The 13,811-nt window shown below is 41.5% G+C and overlaps 1 protein-coding gene across 1 annotated transcript in view; it reads left to right on the top strand.

Moving 5' to 3' along the window:
* Positions 1-13,811, top strand: part of NUP205 (nucleoporin 205) — a 95,076-nt gene that overhangs the window by 58,724 nt on the left and 22,541 nt on the right. The window contains exons 21-28 of the mRNA XM_019545142.1: positions 268-432; positions 2,493-2,617; positions 3,182-3,296; positions 5,337-5,486; positions 9,470-9,544; positions 10,204-10,361; positions 11,258-11,338; positions 11,830-12,021. Of these exons, the coding sequence (XP_019400687.1) occupies positions 268-432; positions 2,493-2,617; positions 3,182-3,296; positions 5,337-5,486; positions 9,470-9,544; positions 10,204-10,361; positions 11,258-11,338; positions 11,830-12,021 (1,061 nt within the window). The remainder of the gene's footprint in view (positions 1-267; positions 433-2,492; positions 2,618-3,181; positions 3,297-5,336; positions 5,487-9,469; positions 9,545-10,203; positions 10,362-11,257; positions 11,339-11,829; positions 12,022-13,811) is intronic.

Below are 13,811 nucleotides of genomic sequence, written 5' to 3'. Positions count from 1 at the left end.
AGCGTGCTCGCCTCACCCCAAATTTTGGTATCATCAGCGAATTTAAACAGGTTGCATTTCACCCCGTCGTCCAAATCGCTGATGAAGAAATTGAACAGCGCAGGCCCCAGGACTGAGCCCTGGGGGACTCCACTGTCCACTTCCCCCAGGTTGAATATGACCCGTCCACCACTACCCTCTGAGTATGACCTTTGAGTGAATGCCTATGGACTGTATAGACACTCTTCGTTTCTTCATGCATCTGACCTGTTGCTCTTTCTAATCAAGAGTTGGAACTTGAAAAGAAGCAGGCTCGAATCCACCACGAAACCAGGATTCACATCTTGAACCTTCTCATCACATCTCTTGAGTGTAGTCCACCCAACCTAGCCTTATATCTTTTGGGGTATGAACTGAAGAAACCAGTCAGTACCACAAATCTACAAGACCCAGGTATGTAGCTGAGAAAGGGAGCTAGCATTTTTCTAGGCCTGGTACTGGGACTAGAAGGTCCATGAAGAGTCCTATGTCCTTATTCTTGCTGTCCGGGAGATTGGATGGCTTTAACTTCCAATAACTGGTTTAAAATAATATATTAATACACAAATATGGCATTGCCCTTTTCTCCATCAAGATAATCTATACAGAATAAAAATTACTGTTCTCTTGGTAAATGTATAAAGAAAGACTGTGAAGTATGTGGGGTTTTGTTTCAACTTCATGTCTGTTACCCTGATTTTATTTATTTATTTATTTATTTATTTTTACCCTTTAGAAGTATTAGGATGACAGTTCTGTCCCTTAATATGCTGGCAAAGTACATCTGTGGATTGGTAGCTTTCTCAGTTCTTAATTGAAATGGTAGTTATATTTACTGAATGGCATATATTTACTGAATACCCCTATCTCCCATTTTTTCCAGCTGTTTTATAGATGTTTTGAATATTCTGCATACAAATAAATATTCTTCCTAATAGCTTTAAATTGGTTGTTATTTATTGGTATCCCAGATTTCCATTTGTTTATAAACTTGTATGTAAGGAATAGAATAGATAGGGCCATCACAATTAATTCCTCAGAGTGATTTGGTACCCAGGTAGGTTATACCCATATTGGTCTAGAGGAAAAAGTAATCAGGACTCACGGTACAAGTGATATCCTTTATTAGACCAACTAGATTTTGGCAAAAAAAAATCTTTAATTGCAATCTTTCGGGCACAAACATCCTTCTTCAGGCATTGGAGAAAAGGTTGTAAAAGTTCTCCTGGGTAGAAATGAAAGTTCATATTTCATAGGAGAGTTGAAGGTGTGGTAAAATCTCCTGTTTGCAACAGTTCATTTTGTATGCAGTTTAGGCTCAGAGAAAAGTTGGAATAGTCTGTTTACCTCAAAGTTGTTTGGTGTTAAGCAGGATATAGTCATATTTCCTTCTGGTTATGGCGTTTCATATTTCACAGAGGAGTAAATAGATGGAATGCTCTTCTGAGCATAAGAAAATGCCTGCTCAGAAGACCAGTCCATCTATTTACTCCTCTGAAATAGGAAACACCATAACCAGAAGGAAGTATGACTACATGCCTGAAGAAGGGTGTTTGTGCCCACAAGCTCGCAATTAAAGTTTTGGGGTTTTTTAGAAATCTAGTTGGTCAAATAAAAGTTGTTGCCTCTACCACGAGTCCTGATTGCTTTTTCCTCTAGACCAATATGGCTAAAACCTGGATCGTTTTTCAGAATTTTATGAGCTGGTTGGTTATGATGCTGTAGATTAGCAAATGTGTATTGTAATGTTTCTTCTCCATCCAGTCCTTCAGCTAGTTTCTGAAATGATTCAGATATGCAACTTGTCCAGTTCATTATTTGAAGGAGGCAATGGTGAAATGAAGAGCGAGAAAGGTCTTGCTTTTTATGTGATTTTTTTTTTCTTGTATAATGTTAGATATCATGTTTAACTAATGCAAATTTCAAATACTGAGCAGCTGAAAACAAGCATAAAATCTCCCTTTCCTTTTAATGGAGTTTTGACCACTAAGTTAAATCTCAGTAGAGGGAGCAGAAATCCCAGTTATCCACTCTACCCAAATTATTAATAACTTTGTCATCTGAATTCATCATGCCTTTAAAATTGGGCAGAAATAGTAGTTCCTAAGAAACTTGTTTGACCTGTGTGGACAGTTTCTCTTTTGTCATCCTTGTCCCTCTCCGTCCCAAAGAAAAACTGCCAAACCCTTTTCTGTCACTTTTGCTGAGATGCAGTTTCTCCATCTGTTTTGGTTACGACGCCAAAATCTTATTTTTTATATTGTTGATCTTTGAAACAGTGCTTTGTGTGTGGTTATATATGTATACATACTATGGGATGTCTGTCTGTCTCTCTATAATACAAGATTTAAGTGTATATATATCTTGAGAGAGGGCAAAATATATGCAACAAAATTAATTTTCTATAATATTTGCTTGCTGATTCTCTTGATGAAATTCAAGCAGTGCTAAAAAAAAAAATCTCCTGCTTTAAGGTGTCTTGGGTTGCCCACGGACTTGCCTTCATGCTATTTTAAACATACTGGAGAAAGGTACTGAAACAAGGAACGGTCCCGTAGCAGTGCAAGAATCTCCCCATCTTGCAGAATTGTGTTATCAGGTAAAGAGACTATTTTGGGTTAGCAAACACAGAACATAGGTCCCTTTAATAAAATTTACCTCTTCTCTGTTAGTAATGAACACTGATTTTTGCAGCTTAATACAGTTTTGTTTTAAAATGTTTCTGCTAGTTTATCCAGGTATTCTGTTCATACAGTGATGAGTAGAGACTTAATTTGTGATTTTGCAGAAACCAGAAAAAAATATTAAGTTCAGTGAGTGGATGGTTACATAATCTTCCTTTATGGACTCAAGGATTGAAAAATCTCATGTTTTAAACTAAGGACCAGATGGCCTTGTGTGGTGCCAGGCAGTGGCTGAATAAGAATTTATCTATTTCAATAATCCACTGATTGGATAATCCATCTTAAATGATGTTACAGTTTGGTTTTTCTTCACTATATTATTTGTTCAGTTTAGGAGTAGACCGAAACTGTGGGATGTTTATCTTATACACAGCTAATGTAAATATACACAGAAATTATACTTGTATTTTTTTCTGCTTACTTGGTGTCTTTTAAACCCCAAATACAAATTAATTCATTATATCTGTTTTCACTATCAGCTAATCTATCAATTGTGTGCATGCTCAGACACATCAGGCCCAACCATGCGATATCTGAGGACCAGCCAGGATTTCTTATTCACTCAGTTGCAGCATTTGCCATTTTCTATCAAAGGTAATCTGTTTATTAAAAGAAAAAACATGTTTGTTTAAAATTGATTGTTTATCCTTTTGATACTGGGAGAAGTTATAGTACATAGCGGAACTTTTCTCTGTCAGATTGAATTGATTCAGTCGAGCCTGTCTGTTCCTTCTGCAGAGTTCATCTGCTGGGATTTGCCTGTGACAAGTCCAAGCTTTGAGTGTGAAGCTGTTAAATTATAGGCCTGTGTGAATAAGGAAGTATTTGATTCGGTTTTGGCTTTGGCCAAGTCAGAGGACAGTGATTCAATTTGGAAATTCAGATTGCTGTCCGGAATTGATTCGGCTGAATTGGCTTCGGAAGATTCAGCGCCAGTTCGGAGAGATTTGGTGATTTGGCCATAGGCTATAATGGGGAATCACTGAAATACCTATAACTCTGTCATTTTATACCTATAACTCTGGCAGATATGGATGAAAACAACAGGGATGATAGCCCCTTCTGCAGGCATGAAACCTGCCAAGTTTCAAGGAGATAGGTGCAAGGGTTTCTGAGAAACTGTACTTCAAACGGCTGAAAGCAAAACTTGTGTCCTTTGTGTGTGTGTTAAGGCACAGTGGGATGAAAAAAGCAGGGATGGTAGCCTGTAACAGGGGACCTTACTGGGGCTCAGGCAGAAACAGCTCACAAAAGAAACAGAAAGGCTGCAGACAGAGGTTTATGTGTTGTTTCTACACCCCTCCCCCAGAGCACTGTGATTGGAAGGGGACTCAGGGAAAGATCACAGTCACTGGTCAACTACAGATGTAAGTCTTTTCCCCTCCTGTTCCCCCCCGGCCTCTTCTCGGTTTATGCTCCCCTGAAAAGCTGCCTTCCAAATCTTTTCCAAATTAGTTTGGAGGCTCGGAATTCATTGGGGTTTTTTTTTTTTGGTCTCCCGATTCTATTCGGATTTGGTGATTTGGCCTCCGAATCGGGCCAAATCTTCTCTGAATTGAATCAGAGACCGAAGCTTTGCACACCCCTATTAAATACCAACATGTCAGATCAGGGCCTGATAAAGTATGAATTAAAGGGGACATGGACACAAGGCAGACATTTTGGAAGATACTTTTCAGAACTACTTTATTACATTTTTTTAAATAATCTATTTTTACTTTACAAATGACAGTCATGTAGCGTATTTGTAGGTTTCATTTCCATCATAAATGTGTAGCATCGCATTACAAGAAACCTTGTGTTTCAAAAGTGGAATAGTTATTGGATCCTGTGGAGTCAGGGAAGTGGAGGGTTGATACTGTTACCATGAACATTATAAACATTCCCTTGTTATAGAAAATTGGCAGAAATTATTTAGTGCTGGAATTAGTTTTTGAATGATCAGTAGGTTTGTTTCAATGTTCCTAATCAATATTTCTCAGATGTAGCAGTGAGAATAAGTTAAACTCATTGAACACTTATCTAGATAATACAGTGGATTAATTTATTGGTCTTTTACTAATAGTAAATATATACACATTCATAAAAAAGACAATACATTTTGGATGAACCTTTACAGAAATTAAGACTGTGTCCATCTCAAAGCCGTTATAATCAGTTAGATAAATATAGAAAGCGAAAACTCCTGGTGACCTGGGATCAAGTTTTACTTAAGTGTGTTCTTTCTCAGTTGACTGTTATGTTGATGTTCATCCAGGTCATAAAGCCTCTGTAATTTATCACTCTTGACCTTGTTTGCTCAAGGAAGGCCAAGTATTGTGTAGTGGAAGATGCCAGAAATTAGCATCAAAATTCTTTATGAGAACTTTTTATGTGCACATATGTTTGTTTGCTCATGCAACACCTGTATCTAGTATAGCAAGGTGACTTTGGCCAGTTCACTCTGTTAGTTCTTTTCATAAATAACCAATGAAGAAATTATTTAACCAAATTTAACCAAGTAGTTTTAAAATTTACTTCACAATCACATGTACACAGCCCTCCTTAAAGCCCAACAAAAATATATTGGAGCAAAAGGTGACTTTTAATTTTTTTTATCCAACTATGGGATTTTTTCCTGACTTCTCTCCATAGAACATGAGATTTCAACTCTGAACCAGATGTCTTGGCTGATGAAGACTGCAGCTATAGAACTGCGTGTGACATCATTGAACCGCCAGCGCTCCCACACACAGAGACTCCTACATCTGCTGCTGGATGACATGCCTGTGAAATCTTACTTGGGTACGTGGGGCTTGCTTTGGAGAAAATTGGAAACTAAGATTTGAATGGGTGGAGGTGGGAGAAGTCCTCTTTGTCCCAGCCGCCAGCAGAGGGTTCGGAATTGAGGGTATGGTCGGGGGTAAAAAGGTAAAAAAGGTTTATTGACTTAACAAAAACACAACCAAGCGTAGTAACAAGACAATGACAGACAAGAATAATTCAGATTGGTAACTTGTCGGCAATCCCCTTTGATGCTTGATGTATGACAAGTTTCTCTTTCTACAAAGCTCAGCGACATCAGGCGTCCCTGATCAGCACTGTTGGAGAGGTATCGGGAAGGACCCTGGTATTTAGTTATTGGGCTCCTCAAGATCCACGGGCCCACTGATCTAGGTCAACACCTAATTAATCCCTTTCACAGAGTTGTATCTTCCTTCTGAATGATTTCTGGATGTTTCAGCTAATTTATACCTTCTTAACTGTGCTGATAACTTAAAGCCATTCAGATTCTTTTTACTTCAACTGTCCTTAGACTGACTAATAGCAGTACAAGCCTTGCATTCCTTTGATAAGGTTAATTTTAACTACGCCACAGGGCCTTATTACTTCAAGGCTTTGCTAAATTTACTAGGCCTTACTTTATACAAGGTCTTACTACATCTTAAACTTTAATTAGGCTCTTAGCTACAACATATAGCGTAATATTTAAACAAATAACAGAAAAATACTTGGTCTAATCTTTATAAAGCCTTCAGCAAGCACCTTTATCTCACACCCATAATTTTCAGCTGTCACACTCTTTACTTATTTAGACTAGCTCTTCTCTCATGTATACTTGTTACAGTTCTTTCTAACATCTGAATGCCTTTCTCATATTTTCTTTGGAATTGGCCCTAGGTGGGAAGCAAAGGATGTGTTCTGTTCAGTTGTAGATGTGGTGGTTTTATTCTTTCTCCCTTTACGTTTTCTTCCTTGTCTGAAGCATCTCTGCTTATTCTTAAAAATCAGTCTAGCAATGTATTTTTAGAGGCCAGATGATGAGAGCAGTGGTAAAAGCATTTACTAGATAAAAGGAGCTTGTTAGGTCACTGTCACGGAGGCACTGGGGTGCTCCGTGCCTAAGAAGGAGATAAGGTGAGCTGTCAGTCACCAGGGCAGCTCAGGTGCAGATTGTCAGAGCTGCCAATCAACAGGGCAGTGCAGCTGCGGGTTGCTAGGGCAACCAGCCGGTCAGGTGGCCAGAAGGGGGCAGGGCCGGGCCTTTATAAATAGCCCAGGCCAGAGCCTGACTAGCAGTTCTCTTCTGGCAGCTGCAGGAGCTCTGCAGCTGAGCTGAGCGGCCTGAATTGGTAGTGGCAGCACTGTGGTGCTGACTGGCTGCGATGATGCCTGGGATGAAAGCACCTTGACAAGAGGCATGGTTGGAGGCCCTGGTGGGGGGCTCAGTGTTTATGTTATGAGCAGGAGGCTCTGTGTTTATGTTGAAGCCAGGTGGCTTGTGTTTCGGTTATGGTTAAACCGGAGGACCGGGTGAGGCTGTAGGGGAGTGAGGAGGCCTCAAGGGGCTCCCCAGCAGCCTGGGGGTTCCCAGTGCCCAGTAGGGGCACAGTGCCAGTGGGGCACTACAGTTTGCGCCGGAGAGGCACGGTGTTTGTGCCAGAGAGAGGCGTGGTGTTTGCCCAGTGGGGCAAAGGACCCAGAGAAGGGTCAAGGGGGCCAGGCACGGCTGCGGCCACCTGAGCCCCAAGCGCGAGGAGCGCGGTATAGGCCCAGTAGGAGGGCAACCGCCATGGGGAGCGCGGCGTGGGCCCTAGAAAGGGCAAGGCCCCAGAGGGGGACAGAGAGCGCGTGCAGAGAGCGCGGCGGGTCCAGAGGCAGGGCAACGGCTGCAGAGAGCGTGGTGTGGGCCCTAGAGAGGGCAAGGCTCCAGAGGGGGCAGAGAGCGTGTGTGAGGAGCGCAGGCATGGGCCCTAGAAAGGGCAAGGCCCCAGAGTGGGGCAGAGGGTGCGTGCAGAGAGCGCGGCGCAGGCCCAGAGGCAGGGCAACAGCCGTGGAGAGCTCGGCATGGGCCCTAGAGAGGGCAAGGCTCCAGACGGGGCAGAGAGCACGTGTGAGGAGCACAGGCGTGGGCCCAGAAGGGGGGCAACAGCCGCGGATAGGGCAGCAGAGACCCGAGAGGTGCCGGAGGCGCGGTAGAGGCCCTGAGAAGGGCGCGAAAGCCCAGAGGTGGGCGATTTAGGCCCCAGAGCGGGGTAGTGGGCGGAGAGCCAGGCCCAAGGGGGCGCTGGTGATGGGGCGGCGGCGGAGAGCCAGGCCCAAGGGGGCGCTGGTGATGGGGCGGCGGCGGAGAGCCAGGCCCAAGGGGGCGCTGGTGAGGGGGCGGCGGCGGAGAGCCAGGCCCAAGGGGGCGCTGGTGACGGGGCAGCGGCGGAGAGCCAGGCCCAGGGGCGTCAGGCGGGTGATGAGCTCGGGGTGCTAGAGAGAGCACCAGAGGGCAAGGGACTGCACAACGTCCCACGCATACCCCTTGAGGGAGAGGTGCACAGGGGCACCCCATATGGAGTAGGGGCAGGACCATTATGTACCGTTCACCAGGGAGATAAAGGCAGCCTCCCATTTAAACTCATGTAAGATCAAAGTCGTGGTGGGCGAGAATCTGAGGGAGCTGAATACAGCCTTGAGTGATGGTAGGGGGCGCTAGGGAGTACACGGCCGCTCCTAGGCCCCACTCCCTCACAGTCACAATCCTTGGTTTTAGTTTCCCAGTGGATAAAGACTCTTTCTTGCTGGTTGGTTCAAATAATATATTCCCCTTATTTGTGATTCAGATGGTTTACCTTTTCAAAGTTCTTTTGCAATAGGGTTGAGTCAGAAGTTTTTTGGGGGCTTTTACAGTACATCACAACAAAACACACTTGTTGTAATGTCAAAACACAAAGACATGAATGCCATGATGTTAATATATACTTACTTTGTCTTGCAAGACAAATGTAATAAGTCAGTAGTAGAAAGCTTCCAGGCAAGACAACATAGAGAGTTGTCTATGTTGCCAGCCGGTGCCATGCATGCCATATGGCATAGACAGCCTCTGTGTGTGGCACGCGACAGGCTGAGGAGGGGACAGGCAGCACAGTGCATATAGGGCGGGGAGCAGAAAACAGCAGCAGATTGGGGAGGAAAGACAGAGCAGGAAACAGAAAGCAGAAGAGCTAATTGGGCAGGGGTAGGGGGCAGAAGTTTTACTTAGGGAAGGTATGATGCTGATTTTGTGGCATGCCTGCCAGAAAGGTTGGTCCTCCACTGGAATAGGTGAGGAATGGACTGAAACTGTAAGTGTTACCCCTACCTACTTTATTGTGTTTCAGTGCTGAACTGGTTTTTGTGAGGTGGAGATAGATACATTGTATCCACTACATTGGCCAACAAACAGTTAAGTCAACTGTTAAGATTTACAATTTGTTTTAACCCTTTCAAATGCTCTACACACATAACCTACTTTATTTACGTAGTATAATTAATTACCAGCCATCAGATAACTACTTTTCACTTTCTACAAGGGCATGGATTTGAATCGCTGATTTAAAAGTAAGAAGGCAGGGAAGGGGGGAGAAAAGTGGGAGGACGGGGGATGGTGACAGAGGGTCAAGGTAAGTTTAAGGGCCCAAAAGAGAAAAATGAAGTAGTTAAGCCACTGAGGAACATAGGGGTTGTCCCTCAATATCCTCTATATTTAAATGACCTTATTCTTTTCTGTTTAGTATTCTTGCTCTCATCAAGTTCATTCGTCACATCTGACTTAGGCTGATGCCTCTCTGAATGAGTTAGTCTGTAGGATGCCACACTGTCCTGCTTTCAGTCTGACTTCAGACTAACACTGCCAACTACCTCTTCAAAATGAAGACATTTGCCAAACCACAGTCACCCCTTGTCCTCTTTCAGCCTTGGTCAAAGTGTGACATACCTTTTCTGTCTTAATTTTCTATCTTTTCTTTCAATACCCACAGCTGATGGAGAAGGGGGGATGGAAGATGAAAGTCGCTCAGTTAGTGGATTTCTTCACTTTGACACTGCCTGTAAAGGTAATCAGCCTGGCAAATCACTGTTTCTTAATACGGATTTTCTAAACAATGAACAGAAAAGGCTGCCTGTAGAACAGCTGTTATGCTGAACACTGTTATTTGTCTTAAAACAACATGCTTTGGAAATCCAGACAGCTTAAAATAAGCAGAAAATAATGGAGAAAAAAAAGTGGAAGAAGAGCAATACAGGTGGCATTGGAGGGCAAAAAAGAGAGATGGTCTATGAATTAAATGGTCACTAAGCCCATTGAGACTTACTGTTTGTGTTAAGATGAAGACTTTCAAAGTTAGTTGGCTAAAGTTAGGTCTCTAAACTCACAGCTTTCTTCCATCAGGATCTTTAGGTTTTCAGTAGTTCTCAGAATGATGCTATTGAAAACTTTGGAATCTAAAATTTGACACTCAGCATTGAAGATATTAGCACACATGCATATGTTAAATTAGACATAACATAGTGATTAGAATTTAAGTCATAATCCACATTGTGGTGGAAACAAGAAGTCTAGTCTGTTTTCCTAGACTGATAATCTTAGCTGCTCATAAAGCTCTCATTATTGGGCATTTTAAGCAAAAATTTGAAACAGGCTGGTTAATTCTTGTGCTTCTCTGTCACAGTGGTTCCTGTATATTTCTAAACAAGCTATTCATTTTTTCCCCAGTGCGCAGGAAGATCTTAAGTATCCTGGATTCAATTGACTTCAGTCAAGAGATTCCTGAACCTTTGCAATTGGATTTTTTTGACCGGGCTCAGATTGAGCAGGTTATTGCTAATTGTGAGCACAAGAATGCACGAGGACAAGTCATCTGCAATGTCAAGGTGAACAAGCTGTTTGTATCTTGACTTTGTCATTTTAAAAAGTTGCCAGAGATGGGGCTTCATTTGTAACAGGTCTGCATGCATTAATAGCACTTCTCACCCTTGCTTTCACATGTAGCCTTTTCAGTAGTTAGATACTATTGAATAGTATTGAACTGACCATTGTTGCCCTTGATGTTGTGTAAACTAAATAGATAAAACTGATTTTTTTTCTTTGTATCTTGCCTAACACATGCTGGTTTTTCATTTGTATTACACTGGCACACTAGTTTGTAGACACTCAGGAGAGTTTTGCACTGTGTGATGATTTTCCTTTCTGAAATATCCAAATTACATTGAGAACATGACTTAAAAGATCATTTGTATAATGCACTTTTGCTGCTACTCCCAAAGGCTCATATCAGGGTCACGATCCCATTGTGCTGAGTGGTGTACATTAATATAGGAAGACATAGCCCCTGCCTTGAAGAATTTACAGTTTGAAAGACAGTGTAGATGCAAGCTGGGAGAAGGGGATACATCATATGATGGAAGTGATTTTAGTGTTGGTAGCATAGTTATATTGTTAACTGTGTTTTTTCTGTGTACTTTTGAAAATATATTTGTTTTATAAAGAACTTGAGGTAAGGGAACTATGAGGAAAAATGGGAGGAGGATTAAAGCACTGCTGGCAGGAAGACTAAAGTTGGAAACCTGAGGTAACAGCAGAGGGGTGGGATGAAGAAACAAAATGCAAGATGAAGAAAATGGTTACCTTCATTGCTGACTCCACTTATGCATTGCACATATCTCCAAAAAGTGGGCACGTTTACAATCTAAGCATAGCAAGATTACAGTTGTTGAAATTCCTTTGGTGCAATAGCAATTTCATTTTTCCCCTCCCTTCTCAATTCCAGTATCTTCACAGAGTTCTGGTTGCAGAAGTTAATGCCCTTCAAGGAATGGCAGCCATAGGCCAAAGACCTTTACTTATGGAAGTAAGTCTAGTTAAAATAACTTGGTTCCAGTGTTTTCAGTGAGATTTCTTGTGCCATCAAGCATATTGATGGTAAATTCTTGTTTGCAAATTTGAGCCCCAAATCTAGAGGTAGTTGTCTTAAAATAAATATAGAATATTTGGTAAATAGGAGACAAAATGAGACAGAAAAGTAACAAGATAATTTTAAGAGAACAGATAGCTTTTGCTTCTTAAATTAATTCATTACACATTTTTCTTTACTTGGCTGTGTCTTTATATCTACTTAAGACCTTAAGAGGTTCATAGTGAAAAGTATTGCATGAAAACCAGGTCAGAAATGGACTTGTCAATCCTATTACTAAACATATAATAGCTCAGATTGTTTGTGATGAACTAAAGGCAGTGTAATAGTTTATTTGTCAGTTATGGACAAGACAAACCATCTTGATATCTCTTTCTTTACTGTCTTTTATTACAGTCTAACAAAATTTCCTTTTCTTGGGTATCTAGGAGATCAACACAATCCTACAGTATGTGGTGGAGAGGAACAAGTTGCTGCAGTGTCTCCATGCTAAACGGCATGCACTGGAGTCCTGGAGACAGCTGGTGGAAATTATTCTGACTGCCTGCCCCCAGGACCTCATACAGACGGAAGACAGACAACTGATTATCCGAGACCTCTTACAAGATGTTCATGACAAGGTAACACTGTCTTGGAAACTAAAATCCCTTTGAACTAGGTAGATCTTTTTTTATTATTATTACTAATTAAGGTTAGCTTTGATCTCTAAAGTGTTTTTTTTAACTTATTACAAAACACAGACTGTGTTCTGTGTTCAGTTTTCAGCTTTCCTTTGTTACTACCACTAGACAATCAAAAGTTTCCTGCAGTATAGAGAAAAGTAAATGCTATCATTTAATAGCTTCTATGTGAACTACAGAACAGTAGATTGATAAACATCAAAGAAATTGCAGTCTGGTCACACAGACTGCAAGGACAGTAGCTCTGATGGAAGTGTGATACAAATAATGGTGGGGGAATATTGGGGTCTTATTAAGGTCGCAGTGCAGAGTGGATCTCACTCATCAAAGGGAAGGAATAGAAACAGTGAAGATATTAATTTAGTTCATTTAGAGGATTAGCTGCAAATTCCATTGCTCTTTTTCTTTGAAATGTAAAACTGACAGATGGTGCTTCATGCAAATTCATAGACTTGGTTTTACAACTGAGAGAGAGTTTAAAATATGTGGAATTGTTTTGTAATTAAAGTGTCTGAAATCTCTTGGGATGTTTTACTGCCAGATCTCAGGAATAATTTTTAGATAAATTGGACAATTATCCATTGCCAGTTATATCCATCAAGGACGAACTTTGACGAGGAATTTGGTATTATCCTAACACTGAAGCAGTACAACTTTAGTTTTGGTTGTGGTCTTGAACTAACTGATGTTTCATATACAATCATTTGATAAGATAACCTAATTAATGAGAAATTGTATAGCAGAATTGTAGGAAATTTCTTATTTCCACTTTTCATCAAAGTAAAAATACAAGTTCGCTGAATTTTTAGATCAAGTTTTCCATTAATATGTATTTTAGTAGAAATAATTAAAAGAAAAGAAAAGGAAAGGTACCTCTTCATGGTGGGATTTTTCTCCATAAACAACATTAGAATAGCAGTAAAATGGGGACACCTTTAGTGGCCAAAACAATCTCTCCAGGTTCCTGAAGTTTCTGTAGGGCAAAACCTTAAATTTTGTTTGAAATGTACACATGTTATCCTGCTAAGATAATATTTTCTGAAGGAAACAGTTATTTGAGCCAAAATATATCTTTGCTATAGCACAATTATGATATGTTGTGTTATCTTAATACAGAAGTTAAGAGGAGAATTTTAATTCCAAAGGATATATATGCAGAAAACTGAGAACGTAGTTTTTGTGACTGGAATGAGTGTTGACTTGGTTCCTTCTGGAAGAGCTGCCATATACGGGAACTCTTAGATTAGCTCCCAAGGATTTTGTTTTTACTTTGATTTACCTTTCTTCTGTGGACTGGGGGGAAAAAAGCCGGCAAAACTAACTGTGATAGAATTGTTCTTTCTCTAGTTTAGCTGTTGATTTATACATAAAATATTTAAAATCAGACATTAATAAATTGACTGGGATCTCGTCCCCCTTTTCCCACCCAAATCTGAGCATCATAATGTTTCTAGTTGGAGTGAATGACCCTTGTGGTAAGGGAGGGAATGGGCCGGGGCAGGGACAGGTGCTGCCCAGCCAGGGCAGGCTGGGGCATGGGGCAGAGCCGTGGCTTGTCTGGGGGCATAGTTCCCTCTGCTGTGCTAACCCTGGGTGGTCTTGGGGGGTGGGTGTCCCCAGATCTGCATGTGGTGCGGGGCAGGATGCTGCTGTGGGCCAAGGCTCGTTCTGGCAGGGGGCTGATCCGGGGAGGTGCAGCAGGTGGCAGTGGTGCTCAGCATTGGCTACGG

The sequence above is a fragment of the Crocodylus porosus genome, unplaced genomic scaffold, assembly GCF_001723895.1.
Source record: "Crocodylus porosus isolate Cpor-Errol unplaced genomic scaffold, CroPor_comp1, whole genome shotgun sequence".
Taxonomy (NCBI): domain Eukaryota; kingdom Metazoa; phylum Chordata; order Crocodylia; family Crocodylidae; genus Crocodylus; species Crocodylus porosus.
Note: the sequence above shows the minus strand (reverse complement) of the source record. Positions and strands in the feature narration are given on the sequence as shown.